The sequence below is a fragment of the Mobula hypostoma genome, chromosome 20 (assembly GCF_963921235.1).
Source record: "Mobula hypostoma chromosome 20, sMobHyp1.1, whole genome shotgun sequence".
NCBI lineage: Eukaryota > Metazoa > Chordata > Chondrichthyes > Myliobatiformes > Myliobatidae > Mobula > Mobula hypostoma.
In genome coordinates, this window is record NC_086116.1 from 6,273,382 (window position 1) to 6,296,442 (window position 23,061).

Consider the following 23,061-nt stretch of genomic DNA (forward strand, 5'->3'; position numbering starts at 1 on the left):
TTGGGGCTAATTGGACTGCTGAGGCTGGTAGATTGAGTGGTTAAACTCCAAAAGTGCCCCTCCGTACGCCTGTTGAGAGGGGAATATTGGCAGCACAGCTGTATGGAGCAAGGCTAGTGTGCTCTCCATCGGTGAAGAGTGGGTGTTGGTGGTGGGTTGCTTTGCACTTTATTTAGTTTCCTACATCTGACAGGTGAAGGGACATATTAATTTGATGTGATCAGTAGGTTCCTCTGTATTGCACAGTAGAACAGTGCATAAACCGTAGTCAAAGCCTCCAGGCGTTCAGCTTTCCTCCCACCTTCCAAAGACGTGCGGGTCAGGAGTAGGGACTTGTTGGCACTGGAAGTGTGGGGACACGTGTGGGCTGCCTCACTGAGTCGACCCGACACAAAAGACACATTTCCCTTTCAGCTTCGATGACTTCTCCCCCCACTTCCTTTCCAGTCCTGATGAAGGATCTCTGTCCCAAACTGTTTATTCCTCTCCATGGACATTACCTGGGCTGCTGAGTTCCCCCAGTGTTCAGATGCACGCTTTCCAGCCTGTCATTCCAATTCTTGAACATGGGAGGGCAGGACCAATGGGAGAGGCCAGCCCCGCCGAGCGCGGACGTCACACTACCCCGCCTCCAGCGTTTCCTCACCTGGTCTGCAGCGATAAGTGAGCCTGTGGCTCGAGGCCTAGTCCTTACTACAACCAAGGATACACAGCTTTCACATTGTCTGCCACGCCACCAGACAAGGGTAGCAGGCCTATGGTAACTTACATTATCAGACATCCAACCTCTCCCGGAAGTTTCAGAAGTCTCCCCCATATTAATAGTGGCTCCCTGATGCCCGCAAATTATATACAATATCCCAGAAATTAATTTCTTTGAGAGTGAGTGAGTGCGTGAGAGTGACCACGAGAGAGAGAGAGAGAGAGAGAGAGAGAGAGAGAGAGAGAGCACACCATGGCAGAGTGTTCCAAAAAAAAAGAAAATATAAAATGTCTATCACCCCAGACTGCACTAAAGTGTACCCCTGCCTAATGGGGGTCAAAATAATGACGGTGTTGCTCACTGCACTGTTTGCAACAGTGACTTTTCTATTGCCCTTGGTGGGTTAAGACTGTAAAAGACATGTTGAGGTGGGTTTAACAGGTGTTATTCGTTCATTAGCATAGCTAACGTTACTTAAACTAGCTGGCCAGCTGCTAAGGAGCGACTCTATTGCAGACATCCCACCTCTCGCGGAAGTTCCGGGAATCTCCCGCAAATTGATGGTGCTACCTCCCTGAAATCAGTTTTTGTAGGGTGGGATGTCTGCATTATCACTGTCAAACAGAATCTTGCAATTGTAAGTGAAATGTCTGAGACAATCTCCCATGGTTATACTGCACGGCACCTTTGCACACCAATTCCAATGCCTTTAAGTAGTAGGCAGCAACACGGTCTGTAGCCAGGTCAGCTCCCCTGAACCCAGACCAGCTCCTCCAACATACCTGCGGGCTCTTCCGACATCCTGGTGGGCTCCTTTCCCGACATCCCGGCCGTCTCCCTTCCCGACGTCCCGGTCGTCTCCTTTCCCGACGTCCCGGCCGTCTCCTTTCCCGACATCCTGGCCAGCTCCTTTCCTGACATCCCGACTGTCTCCTTTCTTGACAGCAACAGTTAAAGGTTCTCTTAGATAGGCACATGAACGATATGAAAAATGGAGGGTTGTGGGCTTTGTAGGAGGGAAGAGTTGGATTGATCTTAGAGTAGAATGGGTTGAAAGGTCAGCACAACCATGGGCCAAAGGGCCTGTACTGTGCTGTAACGTTCTATGTTCTATCTAATTCCTGGCTAACATATATTCTTCGGCAAAGATTATTAAAGTATATGAATTGGCCTTTTATTTCATTGCTTTTTATGGGATCTTGCTGTGTAAAATCTCTCTGCTACTTGTCCTTCATTACAACAGAGGCTGTGTTTCAATTGGCTGTTTCTGCAGCAGTTTGTTCCGGAGTGAGGTAGGGTTTTTTTTCTGTGAAAGAAAGGAAGATGAGAGGTGACTATGATCTATGTTCTTTTTCTCAAGTTTGACCAAAACATTTGACCTGCTCGCCCATTTCCAAGGGCAATTAAGAGTCAACCAGTTCCAGCGGGTGGACCAGAAGCGATACACAGGCAGTCACAGGAAGTGATATACAGTCAGATTTCCTCTACCAAAACTCATTAGATTGTTTTATACAACAAGGTGTAATGAAATCTCTTGCCTACTGAAGCACAAAGAGTAACCAATTTGGTTATTCAACAATCCACACAAAAGGCCCAATGGCTTTCAGCTTAAATCGAGCCTGGACATGGATTCTCCATCTTGAATGAACTTTGGGTTATTAGTGTATTGTTACTTCAGTAACGTGACCAATCTACAACTCCAACGTTGCACTTTTAAAACATTCCGTCTACGGCATTTCACTTCCCGTTGTTAGCAGGGCACTTGTGTTCTTGTGACAGACTGGTCATTATCTTGTTGTTATTAGATTGGAACCTGTCCGACCAAGGAAGACAAGGAGGCATTTGCCATTGTCTCTGTGCCACTCTCGGAAGTCCGGGACTTGGATTTTGCCAACGATGCCAGTAAAGTTCTTTTAGCAATTGTCCAGAGGTTAGAGAGTGGTGCCATCACTCAGAATGAAAGAAGGTGAGTTGAAAGTATGTTCCGCAAATATGAAGCGCATGTATGTATATTGCTCCATTGGATCTTTACTGTTGCACATGCAACATCTTCCATCATCATGGGCCTCCACCACTCAGGCCAAGCTCTTTTCTCACTGCTGCCACTGGGCAGGAGGTACAGGAGCCTCAGGTCCCACACCATCAGGTTTAGGAACAGTTATTACTCTACAGCCATCAGGCTCCTGAATGGAAGCGAATAACTTCACACATCTCAACTCTGACCTTGACAACTCACTCATGTTCTCAGTATTATTTATCTTTACTTGCACAATTTCTCTTCTTTTGCACATTGGTTGTTTGTCAGTCTTTGTTTACGTACAGTTTTTCATAAATTCTGTTGTGTTTCCTCGTTTTCCAGTAAATGACTCAAAATAGTATATGGTAGCACATAAGTACTTTGATAACAAATTTACTTTCATTTTGACTTTGATTTCGAATTTGACTTCGACGATCGACTTTGACTTGTTCCACAAGAGCCTCTTACACACCCTTCCTTTATCAAACCCTAATAGTGTGACCTCTTGTTCCTATCTCCCTCCTGTTGGATTTTCTTGTAGTTTAAATTTCTTTATTCTTGGTTATATGTTTGCGTATTTGCCTGCTGCCCGTAGATTTTCAGTGGGTTTTCAGTCGTTATAGCTGGTTCTGTACTTCTGTAGTTTTTGTCTGTGACCCTGAAGTGACAGGGCAGCATAAATCAAAACTGTCCTTGTCTCATAGGCTGTTCCTGTCAGAGGAGATTCTCTCTCTGTCTGGTTTGAACCATTTTCCAGTACAAAGACAAACCACAAGGTGGGATCTTTGTTAGAGTGAGTTGGTGACAGTTAAAGTCTGTTACTTGCTGTGTATTGCGGTTATTTCTTTGTTATAAACACCTAACAAAATAGCTGTAACCACCTCATTCTTGAGTCCTGAAGAACCTTTTGGACAACTTCATCTCCAGCTTCCAACATTCCTGTTTAATTAGCTTTGCTGCAAATTCATTTTTCCTGTTTGCCTTAGAACCTGAGCCTGCGAGTATACTTTGCGTTCTCTTCATTTTCTGGATGAGGAAGCTTCTCCCGTACACGCTGTTGGATTTACCCATGACGTCCCTGTTCTTATAGCAGCAGGTTTTGATCTCCCCATGTCTTTTGTGCACATACTTTAGATCTGAAATGAAGTCAGACTGAAGGAATGTTTTTAAATTTGCTTTCTAAATTGCTACATGAGAGATCACTTCATTGGAGCAGCATTGCCCCGTGTTATTCAATCAAGATTCAAAGATTCAAAAAACTTTATTCAAAAACTGTTTATCACACTGTACCTTTAATCTTTTATTTGTTTAAAAGCAAAATTTACCTCTGTTTTCTTCAACTTCAGGTAAAGACCTCCCACTCTGTCCCTTTTCTCTCTCCTCCTGGTCCACCCGGTTCTTCCCACATCCACATCAGAGCCCATCACCCCGTTTCTTTCTCTGACCTTACCCACTCCTCCTGCCAATCACCCACACGCTCCTCCCACTGGTCCTCTCCCCTTGCTGTCCCCACCTGCACTCCCCATCTCTCTCATTTGGTTCCATGATACCTTTCCAGTCAGATACCGTCAACTGCAGCCCTTAGCTGCTTCCACCTATCACTACAGAACCTCTCCCCCTCCTTCATATGCCTATCCTCCTCACCTGGATCCATCTGCCAGCTCTCGCCCCACCTCATCCCCTCACCTTTAAACTAGCTCTCTCCCTCTATGTTTAAGTCCCGATGAAGTGGTTTGATTATCCATTTCCATCCACAGCTGCAGGCTGACCCATTGAGTTCCTCCAGCCATTTGATCAGGGTCGGCTGTCTGTAAGTTTTCCCTCTCAGAGACTGGGCTAGTTTGCCACATGTGATCCAAAGGGATCATGTTTATTTTTCTGTTAAACCTTTAGGTTGCTAACCTTGGTTTGCTCAGAAATGCCTTTGCAGGGACCTAGATCGAGCAAGGGACTCCCCCAGGGTGAGAGATTGTGGAGAAAGGAACACGTTCCAGTCAGCTTAAAAGGACAAGACAGAACAAATAAGGGCAAGCTCTTCAATTTATCCTTTCTGACTTTTAATTCTGTTTGTCACAGGAAGGGATGTTTCTCTCCTTCCACCATCTCTCTCCTTGTCTTTTTGTACATCTTTTCTTTCACTCCCAACTTCTTCTGTTGGTCTCTTTTCATCTCCTCCCTTTTTTCCAAAGCTGCTTTATGGATAGAACTTCCATATGTTTTACATGGACCCATCTCAGCCCAGCTGCAATGAGAAAGTAATATTTGTTCTACATGAATACAACTTCTTTATTTTGTGATAAATGCATAGTGCAGAAAGACTGTGTCATCTGGTAGTAAGTCAGTTTACTTGCAAACCTTCTCAGGCAAAGCCCTCCCTACTGCTGAGCATACTTACAGGGAGCGCCGCCCCATGAAAACAGCATCCATCATCAAGCACCTCCCACCTCTAGGCCATGTACTCTTCTGCCACTATCATCACAGTGACACTGAGTGATATGGTTCCACAGCCATCACATTGTCGTAGCCTGTGACTAAACACTACATTATTTTCCAGCTGTCGAGTTCTCTCATGTGGCAGTACAAAGTTCATCTGGCTAACATACAAACTTGCAGGTGCCATTGAAGGTTATTTGGCCTTGATCTTTCCTTTGATTCCACTTTACAGTTCAGTACGTGGTACCCCTCAGCACCTGACCAAGTCAATCCCAATTCGAAATGCCCGCTACTCTCTCTCTCTTTTTCATTCAGCATACAAAATGTCACTTAACATCCGGCTGCCATCTCCCCTGCCCGTCCTTGCGAAGGGCCCTCAGGTTCCGATTCTGATTTAGTTATTGCACGTGCATCAAAACGTAGAGTGAAATGTGTCATTTACGTTAACAACCAACACACCCAAGGACGTGCCGGGTGCTGCCCGCAAGAGTTGCCACGATCCTGGCACCTACATAGCGTGCCTACCATGCTCAGCGGGACAACACAGGCAGCAGCAGCAACTACAACAATAGCAAAACAAGTCCTCCCCCCCCCACACACACACACACAAACACTCAGACACAAAGGTGTGAAGACTGTTGTGAGAGTTCTGCTGTTCTTTCTTCTTTCCAGCTGATTTAACAGGAGGCTGTTCAAATTAAAATATTTCTGTAATAGTATTAGAGTACAACTTGTGTCCAAGGCCGTCACCCATCACCGATCAATTAGAGTGGCCACGCAGACTTCAGCTTAACTCGAATACAGATGATGCCTCGGTACAAAATCAGCTCTTCATGGTTAATTGTAAGGAGACCACAAGCTTCTCTCCATCCATGGATCTAACACTGTTACACGCTGCATCCATGCAAAATAACGGGGTTAAACGTGTGGAGTGAGCTTAACACCTAGATAAGCAGCTGTGTGGTTCCTTGTGGCTCAAAGGTGCTGCCCACTCTTATGGAAGAGAGGGCCTTGCATTCTTTTGTGGCCGATGGGTTTCAAAGGTGTGTGTCATGATGGTACCTTTTGCAAAAAGACAACAGGAGAATAATAATGAAGGTGATTATAGTGGTTAACACACAATGCAAGCATATGTTTACAATAACTTTCAGATTAATTAGATTATTCCCTGGAGCATAGGCAAATGACTGGTGACCCTATAAAAAGTTTCTAAAATCATGAGGGGTATGGATAACAAAGACAGTCATTGCCTTTTCCCCAGAGCAGGGAAGTCCAAGACTAGAGGGCACAGATCGAGACAAGACGGGAAAGTTTTCAAGGGATAGTTTCTTTATACAGAGGGTGATGAGAACCTGAAATGAGCTGTCAGGTTTAGAGAAGGGCAGGAAAGGTTTAGAGGAATACAAGTCAAATACAGGCAAATGGGACTAGCTGAGCTAGACATCGAGGTCAGCCTGGACAACTTGGACTGAAGGGCCTGTTCTGTGCTGTATACTGTAACTCTAAATGCACATAACACTTTTATGTAGAAATTGGCTAATTCCTGTGCCAATAAATTGTTAGAGTATAGAACACAGGCCCTTCAGACCACAATGTTGAGCTAAACTGATTATGCAAATAACGCCTAAACCCTTCTGCTTCACATGGTTCTCATCTGCACCCTCTCTGAAGTAACCATATGCTTCATGTAATGGGGCGATCAGAAATGGATGCAATACTCCAGACGTGGCCTAAGCAGAGTCTCATAAAGCTGCAGTGTAAGCTCCTGACTCTCGAACCCAGTGCCTTGAGTAATAAAATCAAGAATGCAATACTGTACGCTTTCCATGCAACCTTTATTAACTTGTACAGGCACTTTCAGGAAGCTGTGGACTTGGAGCCTAAAATGTATTTTTCCCTGGGATGGACGTATGTCACAGGTTCATGGAGACATCGAAAGAAAGAGCACAGAGACCAGTCGTTTGGCCACCAAGTTCATGCCGACCATTAACCGCTCGCTCTTTTTGCCATAACCCGACTTTAAACACCTTTTTCATTCATTGCCCCCCACAACTTCCCCCAGATTCTACACTCATCTACACATTAGGAGCAATTTACAGTGGCCAATTAACCTACAAGCCTGCACATCTTTGGGATCAGGCGGGAAATTCAGGAGCACCCTGAGGAATCCCTCGTGGTCATAGGGAAAATGCCAGGGGTCAGGATTGAATCCGGGTCCTTTGGCTTGATGTGTCAGGGTCAGAGGGCACGGGCAGAGAACTGTGGAGCTGGAAAATAGATCCAGGTAAACATGAAGGAACAGGCTTAGAGTAGCAATGAGAAAGGTTTTGACGCAGGGATGTAGTGCATTGGTCACACTTGAAGCCAAGGGAATTGGGCAGTGTAGAACAAAGTCCTCCTAAAGCAAGCAAGAAGTCACAATGACCCAGACTGCTCCATTGTAGGACCTTAGCGCAAATCTCTGCCATCAACTCCTGTCAGAAGACCCACCTTACAAATAGTCGACATCATGGGGCAAACTTTGTTCACACTGAAAAGTGAATGGATGAAATTTTCATTGGTATATTCTGACTGGGTGCAGTTGTAAAGAACCAATTAGCTTGATTTTATCCCATATTTTCTTGCAGCATGGGAGGGATCATTTCAGCCCATAAAAGCCCTTAATAAAAATACCAACATAACCATTTGGAGGGGGTGCAGCGCAGGGGATGACGAGGCTGTTAAAATAATTAACTTTTACTGAAGGGTCCCTGTGCATCTGTCCAAGTCATCGACTATATCCAGTGCTCCTGGTGCAGCTTCTATGTTGGTGAGACCCAATGCAGACTGGGGGATCTGCTTTATCGAACACCTTCACTTCATCTGCCACCCATTTTGATTCTAATTTTGCATTATATCTCTGACATGTTGGTCCACGGCCTCCTCTACTGCCATGATGAGGTCACTCTCAGGTTAGAGGAGCAACACCTCATATTCCATCTGGGTAGCCTCAAACCTGACGGCATGAACATTGTTTTCTAATTTCCAGTAATTTCTCTTCCTCCCCTTCTCTATTTTTCAATTCCCTGTTCTGGCTCCCTCTTACCCCTTCTCTTCTCCTTATCTGCCCATCACCTTCTTCTGGTGCCCCTCCTCCTTCCCTTTCTTCCATAGTCCACTCTCACCTCCAATCAAATTCCTTCTTCTTCAGCCCTTTAACTCTTCCACCTATCGTCTCCCAGTTTCATACTTCATTCCCCATCCATCCCCCTTCCCTCTCGCCTAGTTTCACCTAACACCTGCCCACTTGTACTCCTTCCCCTTCCCTACCTTCTTATTTTGGCTTCTTCCCACTTCCTTTCCAGTCCTGATGAAGTGTCTCGGCCCACAATGTTGACTGTTTATTCCTCTCCATAGAAGCTGCCTGACCTGCTGAGTTCCTCCAGCATTTTGTGTGTGTTGCTGTGGATTTTGGAAACTGATACAATTTTAAAACATTGCATGTCAGTGGAAATTTAGGTGTAAAGAGCCCAACTAGACTGATTTTTGTGAAGCAAAGCTGAAGGCAATTTATAAAGCTGAGCAGTAATAGCTGTAAACTCAAGAAATGCAACCTTGCATATTCCCTTAACAATAAAAAGAATAAGACTTTCATTTATATAGCATCCTCCCTCACCCTTCAGAGCCAGTGAAGGAAATGGGTCTCTGGTGTTGTAACACCAGACAACCACACACAAGCATATCTTAAACTGGAGCACCTGGGGGAACCCATGTGGTCACAGGGAGAACTTGCAAACTTCCACAGGACTGAACACGCAATGAAATGCAGAAACAAGCAAGGTAACGGAAAACCATGACTGAATTTGTCCACAGGTTTGTGACAAAACTCCTGGAAGACCTGGTTTTCTTTGTTGCGGATGTGGCCAGTAATGGCCAGGAAGTCCTGGATGTGGTTATCACAAAACCAAACAGGGAGAGGCAGAAGTTAATGAGAGAGCAAAATATCTTGAAGCAGGTAAGAGCGCCTCAGTACGGTTTCTGGTAACCACCAATTTTATCCTTCTCACGTTAACCGGTGCAGAATCAAATGAGTCTCTGCTCTAGGCAAGGCATCAGGCGTTCTTGATCCTTAAGAAATCTAGAGCCACATTGGTTAGTTGAACTAATTTGATGTAATGGTGTTGGTCTGAACTGTAATGGATCAATTGGAAGAATGTGGCAAGAGCGCATGCAGCTGATTGATAGCATGGTGAATCAATTGGGCCTCCTATGCGCGGGAGGCTGTCTCCTTTAGCGCGGGCTTTTGAGTGTGAATATTTTCATCTTGGCAGTCCCGGTTCATCACTCCCGCACTGCGCACCGTTACGAACATGACTCAGTAAAAACTTTTAACCATGCTACTCCCGCTCACACATACCTAACAAGTTCCTGGTTTACCTATCCAGCCCTAACAGGTCTTACAATTCACACCAAGTTAAAAGCTCAGTCATCAAAGTTCAGAGTTCCTCTGCACAATTAACAAAATAAAAGTCAGTTATACCGGAATGTAGCAAAGAGCTGCACCCCTCTCCGTCGTACTACCACGTAGTAATGATCTAATGAAATGATCTGTATGGATCAAAGTTTTTCACTGTATATGTGACAATATTGAACCAAGTTATATCCTTCTCACCATAGTAGAGATCTTTAAGAGGCGATGCCTCAGGAGGCTGGCATCCTTCACGAGGGATGCTCACCATTTGGGGCATGAGCTCTTTTCGCTGGGGAGGAGGTACAGGAGCCTAAAGACTCACACTCAATGTTTTAGGAACAGCTTCTTCCCCTCTGCCATCAGGTTTTTGAATGGTCCATGAACCCATTAACACTGCCTCACTACTCCTCATCTGCACTATCTATTTACTTTTGTTACTGTTATGCACTGCTGCTGCAAAACAACAAGTTTCACATCATATGTCAGTGATAATAATCCTGACTGTGGTTCTCCAGCGCTCGCTTCCTCCAGCACCTCAGCCAGTACATTCTAGATTCCAACCAACCTCTGTCTTCCTCAAACCCTGCAATTATCTCCTATCCCTCACTGTAAATCCCTGCTGTCCGGCTATAGTCACCTTCGCCATGGGATAAAGCTTCTCACCACCTCCTGTGTCTTTGCCGCTCATAATTTACGTCCCCCTCACCCGAACCATTCCTGGAAACAAAGCCTCGCAGTGAGTACGCTGAGGTAGCACAAGGGACAAGCAGTAACAGAATGGAGAATAACCTGTTGAAGTAACAAGAGAGAAAGTGCAGGGACAGGAATTTGCAGAGCCATGATGAGGTCAAATGTTCATGTTATTGCACTAGGGGACTATTCAGTAGTCTAATAACAGGAGGGCAGAAGCTGTCCGTGGACCTGGTGGTACATGCTTTCAGGCTTTTGTATCTTCTGCCTAATGGGAGTGGGGAGAAAACAGAATGGTGGGTGGGGTCTGATTATGTTAGCTGCTTTGCTGAGGTGGTGAGAAATACAGTCAGAGACCATGGAGGCAAGGGTGGTTTCCATGATACATAGCCTAACCAGTGTCTTGTTTGGTTAAAACCAGGGTGCTGTGAAATTTAACAGGAAGAGAAACACAAATGATTTGAAATGAGGTTCCAAAGTTGCATTTTCAGATCTGGAGAGGGCTTAATGTATGAGAAGTGCTTGATGTCTTTGACCTTATACTCAATGGAGTTCAGAAGGATGAGGGAGATCTCATTGAAACCTAGTGGATACTGAAAGGTCTGGATAGAGTGGATGTGGCGAGGATAGTTCCATTAATAGAGGGGAATGTCGACTCAGACCGTGAGAGGCCTGCGTCGGGCATTTTCATGCCTTACAAGGTGCAGATTGGAAGTCTGTGTGGGGCACCACTCCTCACACAGACACTAGAGGAATGTGTGGTTAAGTGCCTTGCTCAAGGACACAAACACGCTGCCACAGCTGAGGCTCCAACTAGCGACCTTCAGATCACTAGACGAACGCCTTAACCACTTGGCCATGAGCCCAACAATAGAAGAGCCTAGGATCAAAGGGCACAGCCTCCAAATAAGAGAGCATCCATTTAGAAATGAGAGGAGGAGAGATTTCTTCAGCCAGAGGGTGATGAATCTGAGGAATTTATTGCCAGAGAGGGTTGTGGAGATCAAGTCTTTAAGGTAGAAATTGATTGGTTCTTGATTGGTAAGGGTGTAAAGGGTAACAGGGAGAAGACAGGAGAATGGGGTTGAAAAAAGTATCGACCAGTCAAATGGCAGAGCAGCCTGGGTGGGAGAATGAGCCTCGTACCGCTCCTGTATCTTATGGTAATCCCTATCCCATCGATCACTGACATGCATGTTCTGTTAACAGTACTGCTTCTGTATCTCCCTATCCCATCGATCACTGATGTGTCATGTTCTGTTAACCTTCATGGCAGATCTTCGGAATATTGAAGGTTCCATTCGTGGATAAAGGAGAAGGGCCAATGCTGAGACTGGAAGACCTGGGGGACCAGAGATATGCTCCGTACCGATACATCCTGCGTCTCTGTTACCGCGTTCTTCGGCACTCACAGCAGGACTACAGGAAGAACCAGGTCGGTGCAGCTGATCACCTGTGACCGTGTGTGTCTCTAGTGTCACAAGCGATGTGGAGGCCAAGACTCTGGGTATATTTAAAGTGGAGGTTGATAAGCTCTTGATTAGTCAGGACATCAAGAGTTATGGGGAGAAGGCAGGAGAATGGTGTTGAGAGGGTTAATGAATCAGCCATGATTTTTTTTTATTTGGAGACACAGCATGGAACAGGCCACTTCAGCCCTACAAGCCTTGCTACGCAGCAACTGACTTATTTAACCCTAGTCTAATCACAGGACAGTTTACAATGGCCATTTAACCTGGTAACTGCTACGTCTTTAAACTGCGAGGTGCCCAATGGAATGGTGGGGCGGGATGGCCTAATTCTGCTCCTTTTGCCCGATGGTCTTAAAACTGACTCTCTGCGGAGAGGGGGAGGGAATGGTCGCTTCCACAAGAGTCAAGGTCAAGGTCTGCATTTTGGGATGCACAGGGATTATCTCTGTTACTGTCCCCCACAAGGACAGTGCCTGGTCCAGCTCACAGTCAAGTGTTTCCTCACGTGCTTGTCTGTTTCTCTAAACCTTGCAGGAATACATTGCTAAGATGTTTGGCATTATGCAGTCCCAAATTGGATACGATGTGCTGGCGGAAGACACAATCACTGCCCTGCTCCACAACAACAGGAAACTGCTGGAGAAGCATATCACTGCCAAGGAAATTGAGACGTTCGTCAATTTGCTGCGAAGGAACAGGGAGCCAAGGTGAGACATCTCGTGCTTGACTGACTTTTAAATTAAATCGTCTCCCCAGGTTTGATGAAAAAGTGCAATATATAGTTAGTTTTACATTAATCTAAACACGTCTTGGTATCTGGATTATTAGGTTCTTTATTAGGGTGGGTAAATTGGGTGATATTAACTTTATATGAACTTGTGCTGGGACCAGTAACAAGTGGGATGCCAACTACCAATTGAGGGTTCAGCAAATAAGATCAGTGCTCTGAAGAATTCCTGACAGCCTGTGACATGAGGCGGGTCTGTCCAAGCAAGATGAGTCTCTGCTCACCACCACCCCTAACTTGAGCGTGAGGTGTCTCCTCCTGCACCAGTCCACTTGTCCATGGGGCGTCTCTGCCCCCATTGCCCAAAATGTCATGGTATATTCCCCTTAATCTACAAGGTCTCTCTCCCTCTCTCTCTAAGTTGCGTACATGAGGCTGTTCAACAAGATTAAGATTCAAAGATTCAAAGTACATTTATTATCAAAGTGTATATGCAGTATAAACCCTGAGATTTAAAGAAACACAATTGAACCCATTCAAAGAAAACACTAAACACCCAACGTGCAAATGTAAAACATGAGTGAATAACACACAGAATATTAAACATCACACTGTCTAGGGAGTCCTTGAACCAGTCTAGGGATGTTCAGTTTATTTCAGTTCAGTTCCATTTAGCACTGTATTGGGTGTTGACTACAGGCCATGGAGCCTGTCCTCCCGGATCAAAATAGCTCAGAAGATCAACAAAAAGAACTGAGTAGCCAGAAACCAGAAATACACTTAACATGAACTGCAGAGTCCGCTAAAAGCGAGTCGAATCCACAAACCGTGCTGATCAAACCTTGCCCAAGACTCAAGACTCCTGCACCTTCCTCCATCAGCAACAAGTGAGAAGGAGAAGGAGGCCAGTCAAACACAAGTGGACAGCAAGCCGATGGCACAGAAGACCCTCTCGCCTTCTGCTCTCATCCTCGTTGATTTAAATCTTGCTTGACGCTTTAATCGGCGAGTTGGTCAAGAATTGGAGCCCACCCTGGGTTCACGCTCCGCCATTAGGCTGCAGACTCCATTGCTGAATTCCCTCGGAAACAGCAAAAGCACCAAATTGGTCATTCAGCCCAAAAACACTTTATTAAAGTGTAAATTACAGGCTCCAATCGCACAAAGATTAGTAGTAGAAGTATATTTAAAAGAAAAGGAGAAGAAGTAATTTTGTGAACCTTCTGCAAAATGTCACCAGTAGTCACATTGGTTGCTGGCAGCATCTAGCCACAGTTTGCAGATCCCAGGGTATTACAGGGAGGTTATTAGCATGGACAGAAGATTGGCTGACGGGCAGGAAGCAAAGAGTAGGAATAAAGGAGGCCTTTTCTTGTTGGCTGTTGTTGACTAGTGGTGTTCCACAGGGCTCCTTTTGGGCCATGTTCTTTTCTCATTATATGTCAATGATTTGGATGATGGAATTGATGGCTCTGTTGCCAAGTTTGTGGACAATACAAAGACAAGTAGAGGGATAGGCAGTGCTGAGGAAGGTGGGAGTCTGCAGAAGGATTTGGACAGATTAGGAGAATAGACAAAGTGGAAGATGGAATGCAATATAGGGATGTATATGGCCACGCACTTTGGTAGAAGGAATAAAGGCATATTTGACCTCTTGCTTCAGCAGTCTGAGGAACCCACCTACTGATGCCTAAGGTGAGCATGGTAATCGGCCTCAATGACTATTGTCCAGTAACACTTACACCCACAGTGATGTAGTGCTTTGAGAAGTTGGTGATGAAACTTATCAACTCCTTCCTGAGTAGTGACTTGGATCTGCTCCATTTTGCCTAGCATCATAACAGGTCCACAGCAGATGCCATTTCATTGGCTCTTCACTCAACCCTGGAACATCTGGACAGTGAAGATATGCAAATTAGGATGCTCCTCATTGACTACAACTTGGCAGTCAACACTATCATCCCTTCAAAACTAATCAATAAGCTTCAACACCTGGCCTCAATACATCCAGTGTAATTGGTTCATTAATTTCCTCACTTGCAGATCCCAGCTAGTTTGCAATGGCAACAACATCTCCTCCACAATCTCCATCAGCGCAGGTGCACCACAGGGCTGTGTGTTTAGCCCCCTGCTCTACTCACTTTATACCCATGACTGTGGAGCTAAGCACGGCTCCAATGCCAGATTTAAGTTTGCTGTCGTAGGCCTAATCAAAGTCTGACTGAGTGGTGCCACAACAATCTCTCATTCAATGTCAGCAAGACCAAGGACCCTGGTATGGAAACACCAATTCCCTCGAATGGAAAAGCCTACAAAATGTAGTGGATACAGCCCAGTCCATCTCCCCGCCATTGAGCATGTCTACATGGACACCATTGCAGCAAAGCTGCATCGATCATCAAGGATCCCTTCAATAATCTTCTCACAGCTGCCACCAGAAAGAAAGTACAGGAGCCTCAGGACCCACACCTCCAAGTTCAGGAACAGTTATTACCCCTCAACCATCAGGCTCTTGAACCAGAGGGTACAACTTCACTCAACTTCACTCAACCCAACACTGAACTGTTCCCTCAACCTTTCAAGGTCTCTTCATCTCATGTTCTCAATGTTTATTGCTTAATTATTTATTATTATTATTTATTGTTTTATTTGTATTTTTTCTCAGCTTAAGCTGGTAAAACCTGAGGCACAGGCATAGCCAATTGCCATTTCTCAGTTGCCGGGAACTTTAGGACTATTCTACCGGTGTTTAGCATTGTGGCTTTCTGAAGATTTATATAAATATTACTGTGTAGGCTTAATTGCTTATCGCTATTGTGTAGTGACTTTAGGATAATACCAGCTGTAGATATCACTATTGGGATAATGTATTCCCTGTTCATGTTCCATAGTCTTCCACTTTCCTCTTTTAATTCAGCATGTTCTTCACTTATTGATTTCTTGTGCGTGTGTTTAGAATGACAATATCTATTAAGGAAGTTGTTCTTGCTTGTTTGTCCTGTAATATTATATCTGAATGATTATTATAGATTGTCTTATCTGTAATAATGGATCGGTAATAAAACGATTTGTGGGAATCTGATTCTAAACCTGGATCAGGCTTGTATTTATAGTAAGGTATGGTGTGTTTTATGAGTTTGTATGTTAAAGCAAGATTTTAAAGGAACCCCTTGGTTTCTGGGAAGAGGTCTCCAACGCTGAGCCAGATATTCAACGCTTCATTGTTGACATCTAGACTGCTCAGATGGTGGGAGGTCTTCCATGGAGGGCCACTGGTTAACTTTCTCTTCTGTAGCGACAATTCTTCATTTTTCTGGGTTGTGCTTTCATTTAAGCTTAATAGTGTGTACTTCTTATCAGAATTGCATACGCTCAGTGAAATGTTTTTGTTGATGAAAGTATATCCCCAGAAGTTCTATCTGACATTGTTATTACTATCAGTATTATTCTTTCATTTTTCTTTCTTTTTGTATTTGTGCAGTTTGTTGTCATTTGCACATTGCTCGTTTGTCCTGTTTGATGCTGTTTTGCATTGATCCTATTGTGTTTCTTCTATTTACTGTGAATGCCCACAAGAAAATGAATCTCAGGGTTGGATATGATGGCATGTTTGTACTTTTATAATAAACTTATTTTGAACTTTGTACAATCTTCTAAATGGAGAGTGAATTCAGCCATCGGAGGTGCAAAGGGACTTCGGAGCCCTTGTGCAGGATTCCCTAAATGTTAACTTGCAGATGGAGTTTGTGGCAAGGAAGGCAAATGCACTGTTTTCATTCATTTCGAGAGAACTAGAATATAAAAGCAAATATGCAATACAGAGGTTTTATAAGGCATTGGGCAGATCGCACTTGGCGTATTGTGAGAAGTTTTGGACCCCTTATCTAAGAAAGGCTATGGTGGCTTTGGAGAGGATCCAGAGGATGTTCACAAGAATGACCCTGTGAATGAAAGGGTTAATGTATGAGGTGCATTTGATGGCTCTGGGCCTCCACTCACTGGGGTTTAGAGGAATGAGAGGGGATCATCTCATTGAAACTGTATGAATGTTGAAAGGTCTAGGTAGAGCAGACATGGAGATAACGTTTCCAATAGTTGAGGGCACAGCCTCAGAATACAAGGGCATCCATTTAGAACAGAGATGAGGAGGAATTTCTTTAGCAAGAAGGTGGTGAATTTCTGAAATCTATTGACACAGATGACTATGGGGAAAAGGTAGATGAATGGGGTTGAGAGGGATAACAAATCAGCCATGATCAAATGGTGAAGCAGACTTTTGGTGAAGCTGAATGGCCTAATTCTGCTCCCCTATCTTAAGGTCTTATGTTCTAATGGTCCTCCTGGTTGTCTCCCCACCGAAAGGAGATGTCTCTCCTTTCCTAAAGATGAAATCTGTCCCCTGACACCCTGAGGTGTCTCACCCCCTTGACTATGAGGTCCCTCCTCCCACTGCAGGTGAAGTCCCCCCCACCCCCATCTGTGAGCCCCCTCTCTCCCAGGGCCCTGAGATGTCTCCCCAGCCCTAACCCTCACCCCTTGGTCTGTCAGGGGTCTCCCTTCACTCCAGATCTGTGAGGAAGTGCATTATTATTCAAGCAACAGCTTCCTCTCGGAAGGATCTAGAGCAGGGGTTCCCAATCTGGGGCCCACGGACAGCTTGGTTAATGTTAGGGGCCCGTGACACAAAGAGAGTTGGGGACACCTGACCTTAAAAGAACTTAATGTTTCCTAAATTGTCCCTTCCCGATAGCTGAAGCAGTCTGCAGCAGCTGACAGGGAGCTCGGACTGCTCGTCCCACTGTCCAGCGCAGGCAGTGGAGGTGGGAAGAAAGGACACGGCAGAACCACGAGAAAGGCAAGAGGCCAAATGTAAATTTAATCCCTGGTTACCCTAGCTGAGAGATTAGCTGGAGTGCTGCACCACTGCCGTGAGTGCAGTCTGTTGAAGCTTTTCCTCATCAACTAATTTGCTTGGCAAATTTCTGCAAATGCAAATTAATGATGCGGAAAAGCACACTGGGAATTTTGAAGACCCACAGGTCTGTAGTCTTGCTCCCTCTCCAGGGACATTTATATCAGTGGTAAAATCAGAGGGATTTCTGGAGGGGAGTAGGATGAGTTAGATTTAAATCAGATTCAGAAAGACAAATAAGGAGTTGAGCATGTTGGACCTTGATGGTGCTGTCGCAATCCAAAGATTTTACAAAATTCACGAATGAGGCATAAAACTTGTTTATAGTCTTTGTTAAATGTTATAAGAGCAAAGAAAAACAAAAAATGTTGAGAGAACAAAGAAAAGATGAAACTAAAAAGTAGTTGCTGTCTTTTCATACGAAAGGCTGGAGACAATGAAATCCAATTGATAAAAATTAACCTATAAAATAGCCAGATTCATGTGGCATGACACCTGCTACTGAAAACTAACATTTCTAGGAAAATATAGAAGCAACTGTACTGTAATTACTGGGAAGTTTACCGAACAGTTACATGTATAGACAGTAAGTGATTATATAAAAATACAAGCAACCACAGGAAAGTTAAACTACAAGAAAAATGATACCACTACATCCCAATCCAACAAATGAGAAGAAAAGAAAGCAGGAATGGAAAAGGAGAACAGGGCATTGGAAACAACAGGAATTCTGCAGATGCTGGAAATTCAAGCAACACACATCAAAGTTGCTGGTGAACGCAGCAGGCCAGGCAGCATCTATAGGAAGAGGCGCAGTCGACGTTTCAGGCCGGGACCCTTCGTCAGGGCATTGGAATGAGCCTTTAACTTTTCATTGTTTTCCCAACAAGATTCTTGAAACTTTGTCTAGTGACAATGGGAGCCTTAAGTTCAAAACATTTGTGTTGTAGGTTTTCGCAAATAAAACAAGGTGAGGCATTTTATGTTTAAGAAAAACCATAACACATTTATTGGACTCCAAAACCTCAACACAAGGTGTGCTAAAAGTCCTTTACGTCATTACATCATCACATCAGACCAGCCTCTTAAAGTGAAACCCAAGTCAATGTTAGTGTTTGTGAATTATCTATATTTCCACCAACTGTGTTACCCTACGATGTCCAATGCGTTTTTGTTTTTGCAGGTTTCTGGATTACTTGTCAGACCTCTGTGTTTCCAACAATATTGCCATCCCTGTCACCCAAGAGCTCATTTGCAAATTTATGTTGAACTCATCCAACGCTGACATTCTCATTCAAACAAAGTAAGTAACTATGTCCTTTATAGGACCGGGGAGTTGCAGGCAATATATCATGTATTTAATTCCTGCTTAGTGACTGAGGGCTTGCTAATCAATTTCTACATACATCTATCCAGGAGGTAAATGCATCAGCTCATTTGGGATTTATAGTTGGTGTTTATTGTACTGTACAACACTGCGTCAATCATCGGGTGTTCATCTGCCTTCATGGTTATCAATGCAACTCTGTTTTTTTCAGTCCACCTGCCAACAGTAAATTTATTCCAGGTAAATCTCAAGTATACAGAGAAGATCCAGGACTGCAAATATCCATAAATGTCTTCACAAAACGTTCATCACCACTTCAATTTTAATTGACGGAGCTCAAGCCAAGCCATAACATTGGTGCCAATCTGAAGTTTAGTGATCAAAACTGTTTCTCATGCATTTTCAATTTTTATTTCATAAAGAAGCAATTTCAGCAACTATGACTTTCAATGGGTGATGCTGTTAAATACTTTGGACTTCAGTTTTGTTGAGTTGGGAGGATTGGAGATGATCTGAAATGGTAAATTGGTTTACTATCGGCACATGTCCCAAGGCACAGTGCAGCTCTTTGTTTTGCTTGCCATCTGTACAGATCATTTAATTACAGCAATACAAGGGAAAGGTAATAACAGAATGAAGTGTTACAGTTAGAGAGAAATTGTAACGCAGGTAGACAATAAGGTACAAGGCTATGACCTTTAGAGTGAGAGGTCAAGAGTTCATTTTATGCTAGGGGATGATAAGGATAGAAGCTGTCCTTGAATCTAATGGTATGTGCTTTCTGCCTGATGGGAGAGGGGAGACAAAAGAATGATCAGGGTGGGTGGGGGCTTTCATTTTGCTGTCTGCTTTACCAAGACAGTAAGAAGCACAAATAGAGGACAGGCTAGTTTCTGTTATGGGCCCGAGCTGTATCTGCATCACAACTACCTCTGAAAAATTCCCTTAGTTAAAAAAAAATTTAAAAATCATTTTTTGAAAATATGCATTGTGTATACAAAGGAATAAGCTGTTACAAAAGCCCTGACTCTTCTGTAATCCCAAGTGTGAACGTGTCTGGTGTCAATGTGCCCCTTTTGAAAGGCTGCTGTCGAATCGTGGGGATTTCAGCATTGAGAGCTCTCTGCTTGAGGAGGATGGTGAAGACGATGAGGTCTGGTTGTACTGGATAGACGGAGACAGGGAACCTCACGGCAAGTCTATCCGTCAGCTTGCTCAGGAAGCAAAGGAGGGCAACAAAGAAGAAAATGACATTTTAACCTACTACAGGTAATTTCTGTTTAGCAATCAGAAAATTAAATTCCAAAAAAAACCACCCCAAAAAACTTTTTTTTATCATTTAGTATACTGCTGACTGATTTGTGACTTTGGTCCACACATTTGATACTGTTCCTTACATCTTTGGTTGAACAAAATGCATCAATGTTTGGCCTTATATTAGCAAGTGAACTTGTTGCCTGTAGTGTAGAGTGAGTGGGGGGGGGGGGGGGTCCTGATAGGTGGAGACCCTCCCTACCAGGATCTCTGGTGTAATTGGTGGGTTGGTGACATTTACTTTGTAAGGCAGCAAGTGTCTGAACCAATCAGGATCCAGGGTTCGTGCTGAGGGTCGGGGCAGGCGAGGGGAGGATGCTGTGAGCTTTTAGGGTGAGATGATAAGCAGTAAGGAGGGGTGGGACCTTAGGGTGCTTCAGGGAATTGTAGCAGCCTCCGAGAGACAGAATAAGACATAGGTGCAGAATTAGGCCATTTGGCCCATCAAGCCCGCTCTACCATTCAGTCAAGGCTGGTTCTTTTTTGACTTTATTCTCCTGTCTTCTTCCTGTAGCCCCGAACTCCCTTACCAATCAAGAGCCTATCAATCTCTGTCATAAATATACCCGATCACTTGGTCTCCAGAGCTCTCTGTGGCAATTCATTCCACAGCTGCTCCACCACTGGCTGAAGAAATTCCTCCTCCTGTCAGTTTTAAAGAGTTATCCCTTATTCTGAGGCTGTGCCCTCAGATCCTAGACCTTCCCAGCAATTGAAACGTCCTCTCCACATCCACTCTACCCAGGTCTTTCAGTATCTGGGGAAGATATTCAACGAGACCCCACTCATACCGGCTCGGATATATCAAATGCTCCTCATAGATTAAACCTTTCATTTCGTGTGAGCCTCCTCTGGACCCTCTCTAGGGTCAGCACCTCCTTCCTTAGATATGGGATAGGTTTGCTGAGGGTCCGAGGTAAGATTGGAAGTGGGGAAGTGGTCATTGGACTGTGGGCAGACTATCACTCAGCATCCCGATTCCTGGTGCTGCACCTTCTCCCCGTGACTGTGTGGGTTTCCTCCGGGTCACATTCCAAAGACGCGCAGGTGACTCGATGACGGGGGGGGCGGTGGTGGTGGTTAACAGAGCTGATGAGAATGTGAAGGGAATAGGGTACAGAGAAAATCAGTGGCAGGATGGGATTGCTATGTGCAGCAGGAATAGGCTCGACGGATCGAATGACCTGCTTCAATGTAGAAGGGAAATACGAAGTATGGAAAGATATAATGAACAGGGAAGCAGGAAGGGGGCACCCAGATTCAGAATCAGAATCTCATTTATTATCACTTAAATCTGTTGGGTGTGGCAGCAGTACAATGCAAGACATAACAATTACAACAAAAATAAATATATAGTTAAAATGGGTATATTCAGTGAGATATTCAGAAATCTGATGGTGGAGGGGAAGAAACTGAGTGTGAGTTTTCAGGCACCTGTCCCTCCTCCCTAACGGTAGTAATGTCCTGGGATGGTCAGGGTGGTGTCACTAGTTAGGGAAAATGTCACGGCAGTGCTCCGTCAGGACAGACCGGAGAACTCGACAAGTGAGGTGTTATGGGTTGAACTGAGAAATAAGAAAGATATGACCACATTAACGGGGCTATTTTACAGATTATCCACAGTCTGATGGATTCTGAAGAACAAATTTGCAGAGAGGTTGCTGACTGTTGCAGGAAACATAAGGTTGTTATAGAAGGTGATTTTAGCCTTCCACATAGTGACTGGGAATCCCATACTGTAAATGGACCAGATGGGATAGAGTTTGTCAAATGAGACCAGGAAAGCTTTCTTCATCAGTTTGTCGAAGTCCTAACGAAAGAGTGCACGATACTTGATCTGTTATTTAGGAATGAGACAGGGCAGATGACAGAAGTTTGTGTAGGGGAACACTTTGCACCTTCGACCACAATGCCATTAGTTTCAAAGTAAATATGCAAAAAGATAGGTTTGGTCCATGAGTTGAGATTCTATATTGGAGAAAGGTCAATTTTGATGGTCTCAGAAATTATCTGGAAAGTATAGACTGGGACAGGCTGTTTTCTGGCACAAGTGTACCTGGTCAGTGGAAGGCTTTCTAACGTGAAATTTTGAGAGTACAAAGCTTGTATGTGCCTGTCAGAATAAAAGGTAAAGATAACAGGTGTAGGTAACCTTGGTTTTCAAGAGGTATTGAAACCCTGGTTAAGAGAAAAAAGGAGGTGCATAGCAGGTATAGGCAAATAGGAACAAATGAGGTGCTTATGGAGTACAAGAAATACAAAACAACAATTAAGAAAGAAATCAGGAGGGCTAAATGAAGGCATGAAGTTGCCCTAGCAGACAAGCTGAAGGAGAATCCTAAGGGATCCTACAGATATAAGACCATAAGACAAAGGAGCAGAAGTTGGTCATTCGGCCCATCAAGTCTACTCCGCATTTTATCATGAGCTGATCCATTCTCCCATTTAGTCCCACTCCCCGGCCTTCTCACCAGAACCTTTGATGCCCTGGCTACTCAGATACCTATCAGTCTCTGCCTTAAATACACCCAATGACTTGGCCTCCACTGCTGCCCGTGGCAACAAATTCCATAGATTCACCACCCTCTAACTAAAATTTCTTCGCATTTCTGTTCTGAAAGGGCGCCCTTCAATCCTTAAGTCATGCCCTCTCGTACTACACTCCCCCATCATGGGAAACAACTTTGCCACATCCACTCTGTCCATGCCTTTTAACATTCGAAATGTTTCTATGAGGTCTCCCCTCATTCTTCTAAACTCCAAGGAATACAGTCCAAGAGCAGACAAACGTTCCTCATATGTTAACCCTCTCATTCCCAGAATCATTCTAGTGAATCTTCTCTGTACCCTCTCCAACGTCAGCACATCCTTTCTTAAATAAGGAGACCAAAACTGCCCACAGTACTCCAAGTGAGGTCTCACCAGCACCTTATAGAGCCTCAACATCACATCCCTGTTCCTATACTCTATTCCTCTAGAAATGAATGCCAACATTGCATTCGCCTTCTTCACCACC

The 23,061-nt window shown here is 44.3% G+C and overlaps 1 protein-coding gene across 1 annotated transcript in view; it reads left to right on the top strand.

The window, feature by feature from the left end:
• Positions 1–23,061, top strand: part of itpr2 (inositol 1,4,5-trisphosphate receptor, type 2) — a 324,764-nt gene that overhangs the window by 130,754 nt on the left and 170,949 nt on the right. Inside the window, exons 13-18 of the mRNA XM_063072308.1 lie at positions 2,509–2,669; positions 9,006–9,147; positions 11,570–11,728; positions 12,300–12,472; positions 18,588–18,707; positions 19,815–20,000. Of these exons, the coding sequence (XP_062928378.1) occupies positions 2,509–2,669; positions 9,006–9,147; positions 11,570–11,728; positions 12,300–12,472; positions 18,588–18,707; positions 19,815–20,000 (941 nt within the window). The remainder of the gene's footprint in view (positions 1–2,508; positions 2,670–9,005; positions 9,148–11,569; positions 11,729–12,299; positions 12,473–18,587; positions 18,708–19,814; positions 20,001–23,061) is intronic.